At 42.5% G+C, this 21937-nt stretch overlaps 1 protein-coding gene across 7 annotated transcripts in view; it reads left to right on the top strand.

The window, feature by feature from the left end:
* Positions 1-21937, top strand: part of LOC121285020 (solute carrier family 35 member F5-like) — a 147510-nt gene that overhangs the window by 108085 nt on the left and 17488 nt on the right. For all 7 annotated transcript variants that reach the window (XM_041201105.1, XM_041201100.1, XM_041201103.1 and 4 more), the window contains 2 exons: positions 8387-8546; positions 11829-11919. In XM_041201105.1, coding sequence (XP_041057039.1) covers positions 8387-8546; positions 11829-11919 — 251 coding nt within the window. The remainder of the gene's footprint in view (positions 1-8386; positions 8547-11828; positions 11920-21937) is intronic.

Genomic DNA, 21937 nt, shown 5'->3' with positions numbered 1-21937 from the left:
TAGAAAAGAGAATTTGAGAGTAGACTTGCAAGAGACACAAAAACAGATGGTAAACATTTCTGTAGGAATGTAAATAGGAGGAAGAGATTAGTGAAAGGCAACATGGGCCATTAGAGACAGAGACATTAACCAAATACTTTGCTTCTATTTTCACTGTAGAGACAAAACAAAACCTGGAAATAATGCAGAACCAAAGTTCTAGAGAGAACGAGGATCTTAAAGAAATTAGCGTATGTAAAGAAATAGTACAAAAGAAATTAAGGCCAGTTAGCCTAATATGGCTAGTCGGCAAAATGCAAGAATTTATTCTTAGGCAAGTGATAACAGAGCACTTAGAGTTTTTCAAGAATTTATCTAGTAATATGGATAAAGGGGAACCAGTGGATGTGGTGTATTTGGATTTTCAAGGAGCATTTGATATCACAGAATTATTGCACAAAATTGGGACTCATAGGATTGGGGCACTATAATCATGGGCTGAATTTTCGTCGCCCGTTAGGGGGGAAATTGATGGGTGGGCGCGTATGGGTGCGCTTCCGATATGCACCCCCTGTGCAGGCGGGGGGGGGGGGGGGGTGTAGTCCCAAAATCGAGAGTGCGCTCTCTCGCACAAGCACACAAAAGGGCGCACTCACCTCCCTGAGGCTAACTGCAGCCTCAGGGAGTTCGGCTCAAAATATACAAAACCTAAAAATGAATAAGTAAAATTTCCACAACATGTCCCCTCATGTGACAATGTCACATGAGTTGGGACATATCCATAATTTTTACAAAAACCTTTATTAAAATTTTTTAAAGCCTACATGAAAGCTCATCCCGTCCGTGCAGAGCCTTTAATTACTTTATTAGCCATTGACAAGTCGACGGGCGTGCAGCTGATTTTGCTGCGCCCCCGCCTTCCTGAAAATTTAAATAGGGCGCGGTGACATCGGGAGCTCCCCCCCGACGTCACCGCGCGTCATTTTACGTGTCGGCGAGCGGGCCCCACCCCCACTCACCAACTCGTAAAATTCTGCCCCATAGATTGAGGATCAGTTAATGGACAGAAGACAGAGTAGGATTAAATGGGACATTTTTAGGTTGTAGCTAGCAGGGCAGCGCAAGAATCAGTACTTGGGCCTTATCTATTTACAATCTATAACGATGACTAAGTGGTGGCAATTCCCTTGGACCTGACAACTTGCGTTCTAGGTTTTTAAAAGAGGCAGCTGCAAGGGAGACTGAATGTAATGTTTCCAAGTTTGCGATGATATGAGATTAGGTGGGAACGTAAGAAGTGAGGAGGATGCAAAGGGGTTACAAAGAGATGTAAACATGTTGGGTTAGTGGGCAAGAATATGAAGATGGAATACAATGTGGTGAAGTGTGAAGTTATCCACTTTGATCAGAAAAATAAAAGAATAGTTTTTAAGTTGTGAAAAACTGATACATTTTTGCACTCAAAGGAATCTGGAAGTCCTTGTATACAAATCTCAGAAAGTTACCATGCAGGTACAGCAAGCAACTAGGAAAGAAAATGGTGTTTTAGCTTTTGTTACAACTTGGTGTAAAGTGTTAGAAAAAGAATTACTACAATTATACAGGACATTGGTAAGGCCACACCTGGAGTACTATGTGCAGTTTTGGTCTCTTTACCAGAGGAAAGACACATTTGCACTAGAGGGAAGGCAATAAAGACTCACTGGACTGGTTCCTGGGATGAGATGATTGTCCTATGAGGCGAAGTTGGGTAAACTAGACCTATGTTCCCCAGAATTTACAAGAATAAGAGGTGATCTAATTGAAACATACAAAATTCTTAATGGGCTTGACAGGGTGGATGCTGAGAAAATGCTTCCCCTGTCTAGGGAATCTAGAACACAGGGTCACAGTCTCAGAATAAGGGCTCACCCATTTAGGACTAACTTGAGGAGAAATATCTTCCTATAAAGGGTTGTGAATCTTTGAAATTTTCTACCCCAGAGAGGCATGCATGCTCACTCACTCATTGAGTGCAGCTATATTCAAGACAGAGGTCAATAGGTTTTGTGTACATGGGAATTAAAAGATATGGGGATAGTGCAGGAAGGTGCAGTTGAGGTAAACGTTCAGCCATTACTTAGTGGAATAGCAGAGCAGGCTCAAAGAACCTAATGACCTACTCCTCTCCAATTTCTTATGTTCTTATGCTTAAGTATTCTTATTTGATGTACATTAATAATGACGCTGTATTTAACTTGCCTCAATGTTCAGAGACTAACAGCAAAGATAGTTGTACCTCAAATGTGATAATGACACAGCTGGTTTTCATTGGAGGAAAATTAAAATTCGGCTTGGTGAAGACCATGCACTGAAGATGCTGAGTGGACTAAATTTAAACAGGTTACTTAACATTGGACAGAATTTTGCCCTCGTCGAGCAGGCGCAGCGGGCGGGCCCAGGAGCGGTCATGAAGCCGCCTGCTGCCTGCCGCCTGCGATCGGGCTCAGACATGGACTTGTCCAGCCAGCATGAATCACTCCATGCTGCCAGGGTGAGGGCGGGCAGGAGCACGCGTGAGGATGTTCGTGCATGTGCGCAGGCGCATGCAGTTAAAGCTCCCTGAGGCACAGAGCTGCCTCAGGGAGCTAAAGATTTTTAACATTACAACTAAAGAATTTTAAAATAATGAAAGCATGTCCCCTCATGTGACTGTCACGTGAGCAGGACATGTAAAATATAAGTGTAAAAAGTTTTTTTAAATCACTGGACAAAACCTCATCCCACCAAAATCCCATCGCCAAAAATGCAAAGGCTGCTTGGCCTTTTCGCCTGCCTGCCGACTGAATGATTGGAAGAATTAATCTTGGCTAGTCTTTTGGTTCAAGATAGCTCCTCAGTACTGACTTCCAAGTAGCTTCCACACTGTAACTCTTTCGAGTACAAACCCGTTTCCATCTGTTTCAGATGAAGTTACATTGTTTCATAGTTTGCCATTGTGAGATTTGAACTCTTGATTCATAGTTTGCCATTGTGAGATTTGAACTCTTGATCTTGGGGTTACAAACCCAGTACCATAACCACTTGGCTATTTAGGCCAAGCTTGAATGATTGGACAGGCAGTGAAAAATTCAAGTCAATTAGTTCCTTAAGGGCCTTAATAGGCCACTTCGTTGTCGGCGGGTGCACTGCCGATTCACGCATGCACCTGCTGACCGAAATATTGCGCATTCATTTTACGCTCATTCGGGTCGGGCACGCACCCGCCGGACGAGTGCAACATTCTGCCCATAGAATCTAAACATAGAACAAGAGGACATGAGCCCTCAGACAACATTTGAAATTCGAAAGTCTTTCCTCACAGAATATGTTGCCCGGAAAGCAGATTACATTGTAAGAGGGATATCTGATTAGAAATTAAATCGATGATTAAATGTATTAGATTGCTAAACTGTCTGTTCAAAGTAATGCTTCCTTAGCTGCAAGATGCAAGAAATGTCATGCCAGGAAACTGAAACAATCAGAGGTGAATAATTTGAAAGGATATCAAATGTCACCGATTTTAATGTCCTTCTGCTATGAGCTTTTTTTTTGTTTGGGGATGGGGGCCAAACTGGGGAAATAAACTTCAGAAAACCTCCCGTCAAGTGTTTTAGCTTACCTGTAATAAGAAAAATTATACATTATCTTGGAATAAATGGCTTTTGTACAAAATTTTCTTCTGTGTTTTCTCCTGTTCATGAAATAATTGATCCTTTATGTTCTTAAGAAGACTGAAGGAAAGTTCAGTTGCAAAGTTATCTAAATCAAACATTTGCAAATCATGCTGTTCACTCTTAACAGTATAGTGAATAGTCAATTGTTTTGTATATTTATTATTTATGGCGCTGCATAGATTAGAGATGAAGTTAGATTGCATCACAAAGAGCTGCTTTTTAGTTTTTATATTGGGAATGTTTAATTAACTCAGATACAATATTCACTACTCTGGTAATCATAGAATAATAAGCCAACCTGTTTTACAGAATAATAAAACTGGTCAGAAATACCATTTTTTAAATTAGAATTCAGAACTATATGCTTAAAATGAATTATGTCTTTTACAACAAACTTAGAAATTAAACAATTCAAATAATTAACTAATTGTAGATTAAATTCTCATGTTATTGACATTTTTGGATCTACGAACAAATTCAGTTGTGTTGTCTGCTGCATGTCAGCCCTGCAGATGGAATTGAATACAATTGAGAGTGACTGAACTATTCATGCTGATTACAGGAATAATCAATTTAAAATTGTATTGTATGGGTTTCTATTCAATAGAAGAAAGCAGGGGAAAAGGAAATAGCATACCTTTTACATTATTACAGTGATACCACTTCTGTACCAGAAAATATGAAGACTTTGATCAGTGCACCTTCAAAAATAAATCTCTTGCTTTATTAGACTAAAGTACTGTGCCAAGGACCTCACTAACATGAAATTGCTAGTTTATGCATAAGAAATAGCTATTTCATATTCCTCTGTTAAGAGATGACTGTTTTAGCTTGAGGCATTTGCAAATCAAAGAATTTTACCAACCTAGTCAGATGATTTCCCACACCATCCTGCTCTCCCAAAAAGAGCAGATTTTTTTTCTTTCTGCAAGGAGCTGTGTTAAAACAGTATTCCTAGTGATTGTAGTATAAACTTCTGCTATATATAAATTAAATTTCGACAATGAAAGTAATAACATGCTTCATTGCATTCTTTTATGCAGGATTGCTACTATAATCCATTTTCCAATTTTGTACCAGCTAGATTTGATTTGAAATAAAATGCTTTTCTATCAATGTAACCCACAATCAGTCTTAGACTACAATAGTCCTCATTTCTTGCATTCACATTATTTTTGATAAGAACATTTCTTTTTGTTTCGATTTTTATTTGAAACCCACCACATCTTTCCTGTTTCACAAGCTTCATACAATCTTTAATATCTTTTTCTATATTATCATCCTATAATGTAAAGATTTCCCCTGCTTCATTATGTAATGTTGCTTCCATTCAAAAAACCTAAATTCGCCAGACTAATTCCTGAATGGCAGGACTGTCCAATGAGGAGAGATTAAGAAGACATGGCCAGTATTCTATAGAGTTTAGAAGAATCTCATTGAAACTTACAAAATTCTTAAGGGGCTAGACAGGGTAGATGCAGAAAGGAAGTTTCCCCTGGCTGGGGTGTCTAGAACCAGGGGACACAGTCTCAGAATAAGAGCAAGCCATTTAGGATTGTGATGAAGAGGAATTTCATCACTCAGAGGGTAATGAATCTTTGGAATTCTGAACCGCAGAGGGCTGTGAGAGCTCAGCCATTGAGTATGTTTAAGACATAGATTGATAGATTTCTAGATACTGACATCAAGGGATATGGGGATACGGCAGGAAAATGGGATTAAGGTAGATGATAAAAACAAAAAACTGCGGATGCTGGAAATCCAAAACAAAAACAGAATTACCTGGAAAAACTCAGCAGGTCTGGCAGCGTCGGCGGAGAAGAAAAGAGTTGACGTTTCGAGTCCTCATGACCCTTCGACAGAACTAAGTAGAAATAGGAAAGGAGTGAAATATAAGCTGGTTTAAAGTGTGTATGTGGAGGGGGGGGGGGGGGTGGGGCGGGGCGGGGGGGGTTGGGTGGGAGGGGAGAAGTGGAGGGGGTTTTGTGGTTGTAGGGACGAGCAAGCAGTGATAGAAGCAGATCATCAAAAGGTGTCACAGACAACAGAACAAAAGAACACATAGGTGTTGAAGTTGGTGATGTATATCTAAACGAATGTGCTAATTAAGAATGGATGGTAGGGCACTCAAGGTATAGCTCTAGTGGGGGTGGGGGGAGCATAAAAGATTTTAAAATATTTAGAAATAATGGAAATAGGTGGGAAAAAGAAAAAGCTATATAATTTATTGGAATAAAAAACAAAAGGAAGGGGGAAGAAACAGAAAGGGGGTGGGGATGGAGGAGGCAGGTCAAGACCTAAAGTTGTTGAATTCAATATTCAGTCCGGAAGGCTGTACAGCGCCTAGTCGGAAGATGAGGTGTTGTTCCTCCAGTTTGTGTTGCGCTTCACTGGAACAATGCAGCAAGCCAAGGACAGACATGTGGGCAAGAGAGCAGGGTGAAGTGTTGAAATGGCAAGCGACAGGGAGGTTTGGGTCATTCTTGTGGACAGACTGCAGGTGTTCTGCAAAGCGGTCGCCCAGTTAACGTTTGGTCTCTCCAATGTAGAGGAGACCGCATTGGGAGCAACGAATGCAGTAGACTAAGTTGGGGGAAATGCAAGTGAAATGTTGCTTCACTTGAAAGGAGTGTTTGGGCTCTTGGCCAGTGAGGAGAGAGGAAGTGAAGGGGCAGGTATTACATCTTTTGCGTGGGCATGGGGAGGTGCCGTAGGTGGGGGTTGAGGAGTAGGGGGTGATGGAGGAGTGGACCAGGGTGTCCCGGAGGGTACGATCCCTACGGAATGCCGCCGGAGGGGGTGAAGGGAAGATGTGTTTGGTAGTGGCATCATGCTGGAGTTGGCGGAAATGGCGGAGGATGATCCTTTGAATGCGGAGGCTGGTGGGGTGATAAGCGAGGATAAGGGGGACCCTATCATGTTTCTGGGAGGGAGGAGAAGGCGTGAGGGCGGATGCACGGGAGATGGGCCGGAGACGGTTGAGGGCCCTGTCAACGACCGTGGGTGGAAAAGCTCGGTTAAGGAAGAAGGAGGACATGTCAGAGGAACTGTTTTTGAAGGTAGCATCATCGGAACAGATGCGACAGAGGCGAAGGAACTGAGAGAATGGGATGGAGTCCTTACAGGAAGCAGGATGTGAGGAGCTGTAGTCAAGGTAGCTGTGGGAGTCGGTAGGCTTGTAATGGATATTGGTGGACAGTCTATCACCAGAAATTGAGACAGCGAGGTCAAGGAAGAGAAGGGAAGTGTCAGAGATGGACCACGTGAAAATGATGGAGGGGTGGAGATTGGAAGCAAAATTAATAAATTTTTCCAAGTCCCGACGAGAGCATGAAGCAGCACCGAAGTAATCATCGATGTACCGGAGAAAGAGTTGTGGAAGGGGGCCGGAGTAGGACTGGAACAAGGAATGTTCCACATACCCCATAATGAGACAGGCATAGCTAGGGCCCATGCAGGTACCCATAGCCACACCTTTTATTTGGAGGAAGTGAGAGGAGTTGAAGGAGAAATTGTTCAGTGTGAGAACAAGTTCAGCCAGACGGAGGAGAGTAGTGGTGGATGGGGATTGTCCGGGCCTCTGTTCGAGGTAGAAGTTAAGGGTCCTCAGACCATCCTGGTGGGGGATGGAGGTGTAGAGGGATTGGATGTCCATGGTGAAGAGGAAGCGGTTGGGGCCAGGGAACTGGAAATTGTTGATGTGACGTAAGGTGTCAGAGGAATCACGGATGTAGGTGGGGAGGGACTGGACAAGGGGAGAGAAAAGGGAGTCAAGATAACGAGAAATGAGTTCTGTGGGGCAGGAGCAAGCTGAGACGATCGGTCTACCAGGACAGTTCTGTTTGTGGATTTTGGGTAGGAGGTAGAAGCAGACCGTCTGAGGTTGGGCGACTATCAGGTTGGAAGCTGTGGGAGGAAGATCCCCAGAGGAGATGAGGTCAGTGACAGTCCTGGAAACAATGGCTTGATGTTCAGTGGTGGGGTCATGGTCCAGGGAAAGGTAGGAGGAGTTGACGCTCAGCCTCCGCGAGGCTCAGCCTACCATCCATTCTTAATTAGCACGTTCGTTTAGATATATATCACCAACTTCAACACCTATGTGTTCTTTTGTTCTGTTGTCTGTGGCATCTTTTGATGATCTGCTTCTATCACTGCTTGCTTGTCCCTACAACCACACCCCCCCTCCACTTCTCTCCCCCACCCAACCCACCCCCCCCCTATTGTGCTTTGAATCAAGTTTTAACACTTAGAATTCACCATTCTTTGGTAGCTTAAATGAATATTTTAAATAAAGTACTGTGACAAGTACTTTTGTACTTTTGTAAAGTCTGATTATCATGCAGGTAAATTCCATGATCTCAAGCATCCAACATCATGCTGTGCTTGAAAGGAGCACATATCAAATAGGGCAGCATTTTAAATAACTTGTACACATTGTTCCTAATTTCCTTTTCCTCCAATGCAAACAAGCCCAATGCTAAGTCTCTCATCAAGGCTGAATCAGAAATTATCCTTGCTGAACACACTCCCTTCAGGTGCAGCTCAATACTGGGAGCATGGGATCACTGATTTTACCCTTTGGGATATAAAATCTAAAGAATACTCTAACTCGTTAAAGGGAATAATAAGTATCTTCACTTTTTATCATTTCTTAGTTTATATTATAAATGTTTGCTCTGGATTTCACTTTTTATTTTCCTTTCTTTTTACAGGATTTGTGGGATTATTTAATCTCCTACTGCTATGGCCTGGGTTTTTCTTACTTCACTATACAGGATTTGAGGCTTTTGAATTTCCAACCAAAACTGTATGGATGTACATCCTTATTAATGGACTTATAGGAACAGTGCTGTCTGAATTTCTCTGGCTGTGGTATGATTTTGATATAATTTACTTTTGAAATGTGAAGACATGTTTACTTAAAGAAAAATCATAGATAACTCATAAAATCTGTCAAATTGCTAATTTGCTAATTACTCAAGTGTTTTCAAACATCCCCACAAAAGTTCAAATTTATTTAAGCAGGAAAAAACATGTTTAAAATACAATAATATTTTTTTTCCCAAATATGATCACTAATTGTCAAGCAGTTGATGTATCGTTCATGATTGTATAGCTATTGAGCTAACATCAGATTGTCAAAATCATAATTTTAAATTTGGGAACATAAAATAAAATTTCTATGAAAAATGAGCTATGATCAATGTTTAGCTGGGATATAACTACAGACCTGTCTTCTACAATCCTGCAATTCATTAAATTGATGAAATCTCAGATTATACAAATTCAATATATCATCTTTTAATGACAAATCAATAATTCAATTACTGCTCAAAGAATACTACCTGTCAGTCTCCTAGATCATCTTTATATTCACCATAGTATCCCTCTGGAAAATGTAATTATAGGTACATGGTATAAAATGATCTACTTTAACTTTTTCCCCCTTATGTTAGAACACTCCTGTCTCCAGTAATAATTTTCCAGGACAAAGTTCTGCTGCTAGCAAATGTAATTGGTTGCCACAAGCCATTCTGGTCACCATTCCTGCTGACTGCAAGTTACTGAACACTCTGTTTTATATAGCTCAGCAATGTAATTGTTACATTTTGGGCATATGAAGATCTTGGCCAGAAACTAAAAGTAATGTTCATTCACATGTTTAAAACATTTGTGCAATCTTTCTCATGCTTTGTTATTTCTCCATTGCTGTCAAAGCTCTAAAATACCCTTCAGTGTAGATGGTTCTGCAATGCAATAACTGTATCAATCAACAGCTGTTTCATCAATGACTCTCCTTCCATCCTAAGGTCAGAAGTGGGGATGTTCGCTGATGATTGCACAATGTTTAGCACCATTTGTGACTCCTCAGATACTGAAGCAGTCCATGTTCAAATGCAGCAAGACCTGGACGTTATCCAGGCTTGGGCTAGCAAGTAGCACGTTAATATTCACACCACACAAGTGCCAGGCAATGACCATCTCCAACAAGAGAGAATCTAAGCATCCCTCCTTGAATTCAACGGCATTACCATCGCTGAATCTCCCACTATCAACATCCTGTTGGTTACCATTGACCAGAAACAGAACTGGACCAACCATATAAACACTGTGGCTACAAGAGCAGGTCAGAGGCTAGGAATCCTACCGCAAGTAACTCACCTCCTGACAGCCCCCCAAAGCCTTTCCACCATCTACAAGGCACAAGTCAGGAGTGTGATGGAATACTCTCCACTTGCTTGGATAAGTGCAGCTCCAACAATACTTAAGAAGCTCAACACCATCCAGGACAAAGCAGCTGCATGATTGGCACCCTACTCACAAACATTCACTCCCTCTGCCACCAATGCGCAGTGGCAGCAGTGTATTATTCACAAGATGCACTGCAGGAACTTACCAAGGCTCCTTAGATAGCACCTTCCAAACCCATGACCACTACCATCTGAAAGGACGAGGGTAGCAGACATATGAGAACACCACCACCCCTTGAGGTTCCCCTCCAAGTCACTCACCATCCTGTCTTGGAAATATATCATCGTTCCTTCACTGTCATTGGGTTAAATTCCTGGAACTCCTGCCCTAACAGTACCGTGGGTGCACCTACACTACATAGACTGCAGTGGTTGAAGAAGGCAGCGCACCACCACCTTCTCAAGGGCGATAAGGGATGGGCAATAAATGCTGGCTGAGCCAGTGACACCCACATCCCATGAATGAATTAAAAAAACTATTTAAAATTTCCTTGATCGGCATCATTATCACTCCTATTTCTATTCTCTATTGTGTTCTTCAGTGCTCCATTTAAATGAATTTAACTTAGCAGTTTTTAATAAATTCTGACTTTCCAAAGCCAACATTCTGAAGACATTTGCTGCTGACCAGTTAGCTTGACTAAATGTGTAGCACTTTCACCTCTGACGCAGAAGGTTGTAGGCTGAAGACTTAATCTAGCTTGATGTTTCAGTTCAGTACTGAGGACATGCTATATCATTTGGAAATCTCGGGGAGGATTTTCCCCCCGTTGAGAGCAAAGTTGAAGTGCAGGCATGCAGAGGTGTGCCTCCGACCGGTGCCCCCAATTGGGGGCGTGCCGCCATTTTACATGGGTGGTTTGTGCGCTCCTGTGCAGGTTGGGGGGAATCCCTAAACCTGAGAGTGCGCTCTTTCACACAGGCGCACAAAAGAGCGTACTCATCTCCAAGACTAAGTGCTGCCTCAGGGAGATCGCCTCTACTGTCAAAAATATTAAAAATAGAGAAAAAAAATGTCACATGAGCTGGGGCATGTCCATAAATTTTTAAAAACCTACATGAAACCTCATCCTGCCCGTGGATGAGGTTTCATGCTTTTCCTAATTCCTGCCAGGGCTCCTGGCCTGCCCGCCAACTTTAAGGTTAGATGGGCAGGTCCATGAATTAGTTTGATGACTCTGTCAATGGCCTCAATTGGCCATTGACAGGTCGACGGGCGCACACCTGATCTTGCTGAGCCCCTGCCTACCTGAAAATTTAAATGGGGCGTGGTGACGTCGGGAGTTCCACCTGACGTCACCACGCATCATTTTACGGTCAGCGAGTGGGCCCTGCCTCCCGCTCACCGACGAGAAAATTCTGCCCCTCGTAATTCAAATGAATAAAGCAAGGCCCAATCTGCCTGTTTCACAAGTTCATGTGTACGTAAAAAAAATCCGATGACAGTATTCCAAGATAAACAGCAAGTTCTCCTAGCATCTTTGCCAATATTCGCATCTTAACAAACATCGAAGAAACATAGCCTAATGAAGCACTCATCTCACTGCAGCTTGTGGGACTGTCCAGTGCCCAACATAGTATTGTGTGTTTACCTTGATAACAACAATAACTGCATTTCAGAGTAATAGATCATATGTGATAATCTCTGGAATTTATTAAGTAGTTGATAAAACTTTATTGCTTTTGACTTTTTTGCTCCTCTTGCATTTTATCTCTATAATGTAGTTTAGCTTATTAATTTAGAATATTTCAATATACTTGTAGCATATATGGTTAAAGCACTATTCTTTGACTGGTTAGAGCACTATTCTTTGGCTTGTAGAACTAATTTGAAAGAATAATTGGAATTTAACCAGCTCAGAATTTTTATTTTTATGGATTTAAAATAATTTTTCTTTTTCAGGGGCTGTTTTCTCACATCATCACTGATTGGTACACTCGCATTAAGCCTCACAATACCTCTTTCCATGATAGCAGACATTTATATGAAAAAGGTATTTCAATCAGTTCTTGAAAACAGTATGATTAATGACAAAACATTTAGTCGTTTGTTAGTACAGAACTTGAGTACTGCTGACAAAAAAAAGACATTTTATCAAAACTTTTCATCTTGCACTCATCAGGACAATCACAAGAATACCAATGTCAGGGGAAGCAACATAAATATCATTCTTGTGATTGTCCTGATGAGTGCAAAATGAAAAGCTTTGACAAAATGTCTTTTTTGGACAAAACGTTTATTGTAAAAATTACCACTTGGTGGCTAGGGCTTCAGCCATCATATTGTTGTATTTTTCTAAATGTGTTGTCTTTTTTGTGCATTATTTCCTTTGCTGTACACTGGCAAATATTTGCTTTATTTTGGCAGTTCCTGCAAGTGTTCCTGGATGTGTATCAATTTTTGCAGGAGGGCCTTTGGAGTGTGTCATTATTATAGGCGGATTCCTCACACAAACATTTGAGAACCAGTAGGGCTTCCCAAAGCTTGTTTAATTATCTTGTCACTTGCCGATACTTGCTTTTGAGATTACTGTGAAAAGGGGAACATGAAGGCTAATAAAAGACTAATTTGGTGAAGGAGGATTGCACTGCATTAGGCTATTCGAGAGTTAGATCTTTGGAAAGGTTAGAAATAGTAAGGCAAGTGTGATAGTGCATAGATTTACATCTCATTAAAGCTGGAAATTAGTACACCAGCTGGTGAATAGTATTTTCTTGTCCAGGATATATGATGTACATAACAGAAAAAAAATGAATGCTGTAAATGTGAAATGAAAACAGAAGATGATGTAAGCCATTGCAAGTCAGATGCTGACTGACTGCTGTGCCTCGCCAACATTTTCTGTTTCAGTTATGATAAATATTTCCTGACACGTATTTGTAAGTTTAAAGCAAGAACTTCTTTACTTTAACACAATTTTGTGATAGCTATGTCACAAATGTAATCTTGACCATGTTCTTCACGGGAGATTTATAACTAAAGTGAAAGCTCATGGGATCCAGGATTAAAGTGGAAATTGGATTATCAACCAGCTAGATAATTAGAAATTGAGGGTAGTTCTGAATGATACAATTCTAATTGGACAGCTGTGACCATGCAGTTTTCTGGAACTACTGCTGCTCATGGGTATTAATTTTCCTAATTAGGATGTTATAAGTAGGATGTCTAGGTTGTGCAGGAAACTACAACAACAACTTGAATTTATATAAAAGCAAAAAACTGCGGATGCTGGAAATCCAAAACAAAAACAAAAATACCTGGAAAAACTCAGCAGGTCTGACAGCATCTGCGGAGAGGAACACAGTTAGCGTTTCGAGTCCATATGAGTCTTTAACAGAACTAAGGAAAAATAGAAAAAAGGTGAAATATAAGCTGGTTTAAGGGGGGGTGGGACAGGTAGAGTAGGATAGAGGGCCAGTGATAGGTGGAGATAACCAAAAGATGTCATAGACAAAAGGACAAAGAGGTGTTGAAGGTGTTGATATTATGTAAGGAACGTGATAATAGGTGACATTAGGGGTAGAAAGCAGGACGAGCAAGGTAAGATAGCCCTAATGGGGGTGGCGTGGGGGGAAGGGACCGAAATAGGCTAATAGGTAGAGATAAAACAATGGCTGGAAATACATTTAAAAATAATGGAAATAGGTGGGAAAAGAAAAATCTATATAAATTGTTGGAAAAAAGGGAAATTGGAAAGGGGGTGGAGATGGAGGAGAGAGTTCATGATCTAAAATTGTTGAACTCTATATTAAGTCCGGAAGGCTGTAAAGTGCCTAGTCGGAAGATGAGGTGCTATTCCTCCAGCTTGGGTTGAGCTTCACTGGAACAATATAGCAGGCCAAGGACGGACATGTGGGTATGAGAGCAGGGTGGAGTGTTGAAATGGCAGGCGACAGGGAGGTCTGGGTCATGCTTGTGGACAGACTGTAGGTGTTCTGCAAAGCGATCACCCAGTCTGCGTTTGGTCTCTCCAATGTAGAGGAAACCGCATTGGAAGCAGTGAGTGCAGTAGACTAAATTGAGGGAAGTGCAAATGAAATGCTGCTTCACTTGAAAGGAGTGTTTGGGCCCTTGGACAGTGAGGAGAGGGGAAGTAAAGGGGCAGGTGTTGCAACTTCTGTGGTTGCATGGGAAGGTGCCGTGGGAGGGGGGTTGAAGAGTAGGGGGTGATGGAGGAGTGGGTCAGGGTGTCCCGGAGGGAATGATCCCTGCAGAATGCCGCCAGGGGCGGTGAATGGAAGATGTGTTTGGTGGTGGCATCATGCTGGAGTTGGCGGAAATGGCGAAGGATGATTCTTTGAATGCGGAAGCTGGTGGGGTGATAAGTGAAGACAAGGCGGACCCTATCATGGTTCTGGGAGGGAGAGGAAGGTGTGAGGGCGGATGTGCGGGAGATGGGCTGGACACGGTTGAGGGCCCTGTCAATCACCGTGGGTGGAAAACTTCGGTTAAGGAAGAAGGAAGACATGTCAGAGGAACTGTTTTTGAAAGTGGCATCATCAGAACAGATGCGATGGAGGCGAAGGAACTGAGAGAATGGGATGGAGTCGGGGTGTGAGGAGCTGTAGTCGAGGTAGCTGTGGGAGTCAGTAGGCTTGTAATGAATATTGGTGGACAGTTTATCACCAGAAATTGAGACAGAGAGGTCAAGGAAGGGAAGGGAAGTATCAGAGATGGACCATGTGAAAATGATGGAAGGGTGGAAATTGGAAGCAAAATTAATAAATTTTTCCAGGTCCAGAGGAGTTTATATAACATCTCTAACATAGTAAAACATCCCAAGGTACTTTAAAGGAGCGTAATCAATCAAACAAAATGTGGCACTGAGTTACATTAGATGACCAAAAGCTTGGCTCAAGTGATAAGTTTTAAGGATTTGTGAAAGGAGGAAAGAGAAGCAGAGAGGTTTAGGGTAAAGAATTACAGAGACTAGCACTTCGACAGCTGAAAGCATAGGTACCAATGGTGGGCCTGATAGCCTGTACCCTAGGGTGTTAAAAGAATTGCTTCAGAGATAGTGAATTCCAAAATTCCCTAGGTTCCAGAAATGCCCCAATAGATTGGAAAACTGTAAACATAATACCCCTGTTCAAGAAAGAAGGAAGACAAAAAGCAGAAAACTACAGGCCAGTTACCCTACCATCTGTCATTGGGAAAAATACTGGAATCCGTTATGAAGGAAGTAGTAGCAGGACATTTAGAAAATCAGAATGTAATCAGAGTCAACATGGTTTTATGAAAGGGAATTCATGTTTGACAAATTTATTTGAGTTCTTTGAGGATATAACAAGCAGGGTAGATAAAGGGATTTCCAAAGGGCACTTGATAAGGTGCCACATAAATTGTTACTACACAAGATAAAAGGTCATTGAGTTGGGAGTGATTTACTAACATGGATAGAGGATTTGCTAACTAGCAGGAAACAGAATTGGGATAAATGGGTTATTTTCAGACTAGCAAACTATAACTAGTAGCATACCACAGGGATCAGTGCTGGTGCCTCCACTATTTACAATCTATATTAATAACTTGGATAAAAGGACAGACTGTATTATAGCCAAATTTGCTGCTGATGCAAAGCTAGGTAGGAAAGCAAGCTGTGAGGACACAGAATCTGAAGAGATATAGATAGGTTAGGTGAGTGGGTAAAAATTTGGCAGATGAAGTATAATGTGGAAAAAAATAAGGTTATCCACTTTGCTGGGAAGATTAGAAAGCAAAATATTTCAATGGAGAGAGACTACAGAATGCGGCAGCTCAGGGAGATCCGGCTTCCCTCATACATGAACACAAAATGTTAATATGCAGATAAAACAGGAAATTAGGAAGGCAAATGGAATGTTGGCATTTATTGCATGGGGGATGTAGTATAAAAGTAAGGAAGTTTTATTACAACTGTGCAGTGTGTTGGTGAGACCATTCCTAGATGTGTACAATTTTGTTTTCCTTATTCAATGAAGGATATACTTGTATTGGAGGCAGTTCAAAGAAAGTTCACTAGTTTGATTCCTGGAATTGGAATCAGGGGTTGTCTTAGGAGAAAAAGTTGAGCAGGTTGCGTCTATACTCATTGGAGTTTTAAAAAATGAGAGGTGATCTTGCTGAAGCATATAAGATTCTGAGGGGTTTTGACAGGGTAGATGTGGAGAGGATGTTTTCCTTTGTGGGGTGATCTTAAACTAGGGGGCATAGATTCAGTACAAGGGATCCCCCATTTAAGACTGAAATGAGGAGGAATTTCTTCTCTCAAAAGGTCATTAACCTTTGGAATTCTCTACTCTCAAAAGCAGTGGAGGCTGAGTCATTGAAAATATTCAAGGCTGAGTTGGACAGATTTTTGATCTACAAAGGAATCAATGGTTATGGCAGGCAGGAAAATGGAGTTGAGGCAACAATCAGATCAGCTATGATTTTGTTGAATGGCAGAGCAAGCTCAATGGGCCAAATGGCATATTCCTGGTTCGTATGTTCAAATTAATGTCTGCGAGGTACTGGGTTTAATTTTGAACCTAGTTCTTCAATCCCCTGGACTAGTTGAGCTTCATTCTAGAGGGGAGAATTTTCTCCCCGTTGGAGTTGGGGGTGGGGGGGTTGGTGGGGGGGTGGGTGGGGGCGGGGGTGGGTTGATTTGGGCAGATGTGGGTGGGCACACAGCCGCCTGTGATCGGTTGCGCACTGCCATTTTACGTGGGTGGGCCAGTTAAGGCCCGCCCTGTGTGACATGCACCCAAAAGCGCTCAGCGCTCCCTGTGCAGGCAGGGAGAGTAGGCTGAGTCGAGGCCTGCGCTCTTTCACTCATGCATGCGAAAAAATGCAGAAATCTCCCTGAGGCAAAGAGCTGCCTCAGGGAGATTAGTTTGATTTTTAAAAAATTTTAAGAAAGACACAAAAAAAATTTAAGACATGTCCTCTCATGTGATAGTGTCACATGAGCTGGGACATGTCAATGTATTTTATGAAAAAATTTTATTAAACTTTAAAAACCTTCATGAAACCTCATCCTGCCCATGAATGAGGTTTCATGATAAATATGAAGGCCACCTGGGCTGTTTGCCTGCCCACCAACCTTAAGGTTGGTTGGGCAGCTTAGTTAAGTACTTTAATTGATATTTAAATGGACTTATAATAGATCTTTGACAGTTCAGTGGACGCGCACTGACTCCAGTGCGCGCCTGCCGAACTGAATATCTGAATGACGCGTGGTGACGTCAGGATGCACGCCCAATGTCACTGCGCATCATTTTACATGTCAGTGAGCAGGGCCTGCCCCCGCACGCAGACCTGAAGGTTCTTCCTAGAGTGTTGAAGGAGGTGGCTAGAGAGATACTGGATGCGTTAGTGATTATCTTTCAAATTCCTATAGATTCTGGAAAGGTTCCTGCAGACTGGAAAGTAGCAAATGTAACCTTACTATTTAAGGAGGGAGGAAAGGGAGAAAGGAGAACTACAAACCTGTTATTTTGATATCAGTAGTAGGGAAAGTGTTAGGATCTATTATAAAGGATGTGATAACTGGACATTTAGAAAGGAATGGTAAAATTGAGCTGAGTCAACATGGATTTATGAAAGAATCACACAGTGCAGAAAAGGCCCTTCGGCCCATTGAGTCTGCACCGACATGTGAGAAACACCTGACCTACCTACCTAATCCCATTTACCAGCATTTCACCCATAGCCTTGAACGTTATGATGTGCCAAGTGCTCATCCAGGTACTTTTTAAAGGATGAGAGGCAACCCGCCTCCACCACCCTCCCAGGCAGTGCATTCCAGACCATCACTACCCTCTGGGTAAAAATGTTTTTCCTTACATCCCCCCTAAATCTCCTGCCCCTCACCTGGAACTTATGTCCCCTTGTGACTGACCCTTCAACTAAGGGGAACAGCTGCTCCCTATCCACCCTGTCCATGCCCCTCATAATCTTGTACACCTCGATCAGGTCACCCCTCAGTCTTCTCTGCTCCAACGAAAACAACCCAAGTCTATCCAACCTCTCTTCATAACTTAAATGTTTCATCCCAGGCAGCATCCTGGTGAATCTCCTCTGCACCCCCTCCAGTGCAATCACAACCTTCTTATAATGTGGCGACCAGAACTGCATATTAGTTGCCAGCTGTGGCCTCACCAAGGTTCTATACAACTCCAACATGACCTCCCTACTCTTGTAATCTATGGGCAGAATCTTGCCCTTGGATGGCGGGCAAGCCCCACTGGCTTGGCGGCGGGCAGCCAACCGACCCCTGCCACTGAAACGGGGCCATTTTAAGTGGGCGGGCCAATCAAGGCCTGCCCACCGGCATCGCTGACGGGAAGCGCTATGCACTTCCTGTTCTGGGAGTGGAGGGAATCCCCATCTGTCAAAGTGCGTTCTTTCGGTAGAGCACACTTCTCCCTGAGGCAAAGTCCTGTCTCAGGGAGAATACTGACAGTGGATAAAACTTTAAAAATAGAAACATTAAAAAATTATTAACATGTCCCCCTCATGTGACATGTTAATAAAGAACATATAAACGTCATTAATTTTTTGCAAAAAGGACATGAAACTTCATCCAGTAGATGAAGTTTCATGAATAATCTGTAACCCACCAGGGCTCCTGGCCTGGCCACCAGCCTTAAGGTTGGCCGGGCAGGTCTTTAATTACTTTAATTAGCCTGTCAATGGCCTCAATTGGCCATTGACAGGTCGGTGGGCGGACAGCTGATTTTGCTGTCCGCCCGCCTTCCTAAAAATTTAAATGGACCGGGATGAAGTTGGGGATTCCTCCCAACGTCATCCCGCGTCATTTTCCCCTCGGCGACTGGGCCCCGCCCCTAAATCGCCAGGAGGAAAATCCTGGCCTATGCCTTGATTGATAAAGGCAAGTGTCCCGTTTGCCTTTTTCATCACCCCACTAACATGTCATTCCGCCTTCAGAGATCTATGGACACACACGCCAAGGTCCCTTTATTCCTCAGAACTTCCTAGTGTCATGCCGTTCATTTAATACTTCCTTGTCAAATTACTCCTTCCAAAGTGTATCACCTCACACTTTTCAGGGTTAAATTCCATCTGCCGCTTATCTGCCTGTTTGACCGTCCCGTCTATATCTCCCTGTAGCCCAAGACACTCAACTTCACTGTTAACCACCCGGCCAATCTTTGTATCACCCGCAAACTTACTAATCCTACCCCATGCATAGTCATCTATGTCGTTCATATAAATGACAAATAATAGGGGACCCAGCATAGATCCCTGTGGTACGCCACTGGACATGGGCTTCCAGTCACTAAAGCAGCCTTCTGTCATCACCCTCTGTCTCCTACAACTAAGCCAATTTTGAATCCACCTTATCAAATTACCCTGTATCCCATCTGCATTTGCCTCCTTTATAAGTCTCCCATGTTGGACCTCGTCAAAGGCTTTGCTGAAATCCATATAAACTACATCAACTGCACTACCCACCTGGTCACTTCCTCAAAAACTTAAATCAAATTTGTTAGGCATGACTTCCCTCTGACAAAGCCATGCTGACTATCCCTGATCAAGTCTTGCCTCTCCAAGTGGAGATAGATTCTCTCCTTCAAAATTTTCTCCAATAGTTTCCCTACCACTGGCATATAGCTCCCTGGTTTATCTCTATAACCCTTCTTAAATATCATGTTTAAAAATCATGTTTGACAAACTTGTTGGAGTTTTTTGAGGATATTGCTTGTAACATTGATAAAGTAGAACAAGTGGATATGGTTATTTATATTTTCAGAAGGCATTTGTTAAGGTCCTACACAGGTGGTTAGTAAATAAAATTAGAGCACATGGGACTGGGGGGAATATAGTTGTATGTATTTGGAATTGGTTAACAGACAAAAAGCTGAGAGTAGGAATAAGTGGATCATTCTCAGGATGGCAGATTGTTACTAGTGGGGTACTGCAAGGATCAATGCTAGGTCTACAGTTGTTCACAATCTATATAAATGATTTGGATGTGGAGACAAATTGTAATATTTTTAAATTCGCTGATGACACCAAACAGGGTGGGAATGTAAATTGTGAGGAGGATGCAAGGAGGCTTCAAGAGGCCTTGGACAGGCTAAGTGAATGGGCTAGAACATGGCAGATGGAATATAATGTGAACCAAGTGTGAAGTTATTCACTTAGGTAGAAAAAACAGACAGGCAGAATATTTTTTAAATGGTAGAGTTTAGGAGGCGCAGGTGTCCAAAGAGACCTGGGTGACCTTGTTCATGAGTCACTAAAAGTCACCAAAAGTTAGCATGCAGGTGCAGCAAGCAATTAGGAAGGCAAATGGTACGTTGGCCTTCATCTCAAGGGGATTTGAGAAATGGAGTAAAGATGTTTTCTGCCGTTGTGTAGAGCCTTGGTGAGACCTCACCAAGAGTACTGTGTACAGTTTTGATTCCCTTATCTAAGGTGGGATATACTTACCCTAGAGGGAGTGCAACGAAGGTTCACCAGATTAATACCTGGGGTGTCGGGACTGTCTTATGAGGAGAGATTGGGGAGATTGGGCCTGTATTTCCTAGAATTTCAAAGAATGAGGGGTGACCTCATTGAAACTTACAGAATTCTCACAGGGCATGACAGCGTAGATGTTGATAGGCTGTTTCCGCTGGCTAGTGAATCAAAAACCAGGGGATATAATCTCAGGATAAGGGGTATGCCATTTAAGACTGAGATGAGGAATAATTTCTTCACTCAGAGGGTGGTGGATCTTTGGAATTCTCTACCCGAGAGGGCTGTGGAAGCTCAATTGTTGAGTTTGTTCAATACAGAAATTGAGAGATTTCTGGATACTAATGACATCAAGGGATATGGAGATAGCGTGGGAACGTGGTATTGAGATGGATGATCAGCCATGATCGTATTGAATGCAGATTCAACAGACTGAATAGCCTACATTTGTTCTTATGTTCCTAAAACCACTTAGCAGAATCTCATTCCTAGCTGCACCTATATTGTATGTTCCTACATGGGTGGCTCATCCACCTGAAGACTTTTCCCGCCTCTACACAGGCAGTCACAATCTTGTACCTGTTGGATAAAATCAAAGGCTGAGGCTCCTCAAGAACTGCACCCAAGGTCCCCCACCCATCTACCTGACACATAGTCACACCCTTCTATCAATGATCACTAACCAAATCCACTCTACTTAACTGCTTCCTGGATCAGTTTGTCTGGGTAGCTGTCTTCTTTCTTGATGCTCTGCAATATCTGCATCTCAGAGTCCAGCTCAACAATTCTGACTTGAAGTTGTACAAGATGCAGGTATTTTCTGCAGATGTGATTGCCTGGGATTGCAATGTTCTCGACAAAGTCCCATGTGGTGCTGTTGCGGCACAATCCCCTGCACTACCTTGCTAACCTTGTTTTATTTATTAAATTAATTAGTTAAAGTTTATGTATTTAATCAAATTCACTTTTTAATTTTCAAACTAATGTTGTTATCTTGTTTAAGTTACATGTAGGTTAACTACCATGTTTACCTGTAAATTTATGCTTGCCACCCCTCCTTATATACGAATGTCACTGCATTTTTTTTCTCCCATGGCTTTCACATCTCTCTGTCCGTGGGTCCCTCCTATTTCTAATGTACATGCTGTCTTTGGTGACATCATCTGAAAATACGGCATCAGTTTCCATTTGTACGCTGACACCAGATATACCTCACCATCACCCCTCTCAACCCCTTCTCAACCACCTTCTCTAAATTGTCAGACTGCTTCTCTGACATCCAGTACTGGATGAGCAGAAATTTGCCCCAACTAAGTATTGGGAAGACCAAAGCCACTGGCCCGGATCTTCCACGGGACGGCAATCATTGTCAGATTGTCACTCCGCTCAATCTTTTCCATACCTCATCGCTGCTCCGTGTTTCTTGCCGTGTCTTCTGGGCCTAGCTTCTCTGGAAATGCGGAGCGCCGCATCCCTTGGAGAACTCCATCGCAGCGGTGTCACGTTAGGGGAGAGACAAGACATGTGCCCTTTTTATGGCACTAGCTGCCACATGGTAACTT

This window comes from Carcharodon carcharias, chromosome 12 (genome assembly GCF_017639515.1).
Source record: "Carcharodon carcharias isolate sCarCar2 chromosome 12, sCarCar2.pri, whole genome shotgun sequence".
Lineage (NCBI taxonomy): Eukaryota > Metazoa > Chordata > Chondrichthyes > Lamniformes > Lamnidae > Carcharodon > Carcharodon carcharias.
Note: the sequence above shows the minus strand (reverse complement) of the source record. Positions and strands in the feature narration are given on the sequence as shown.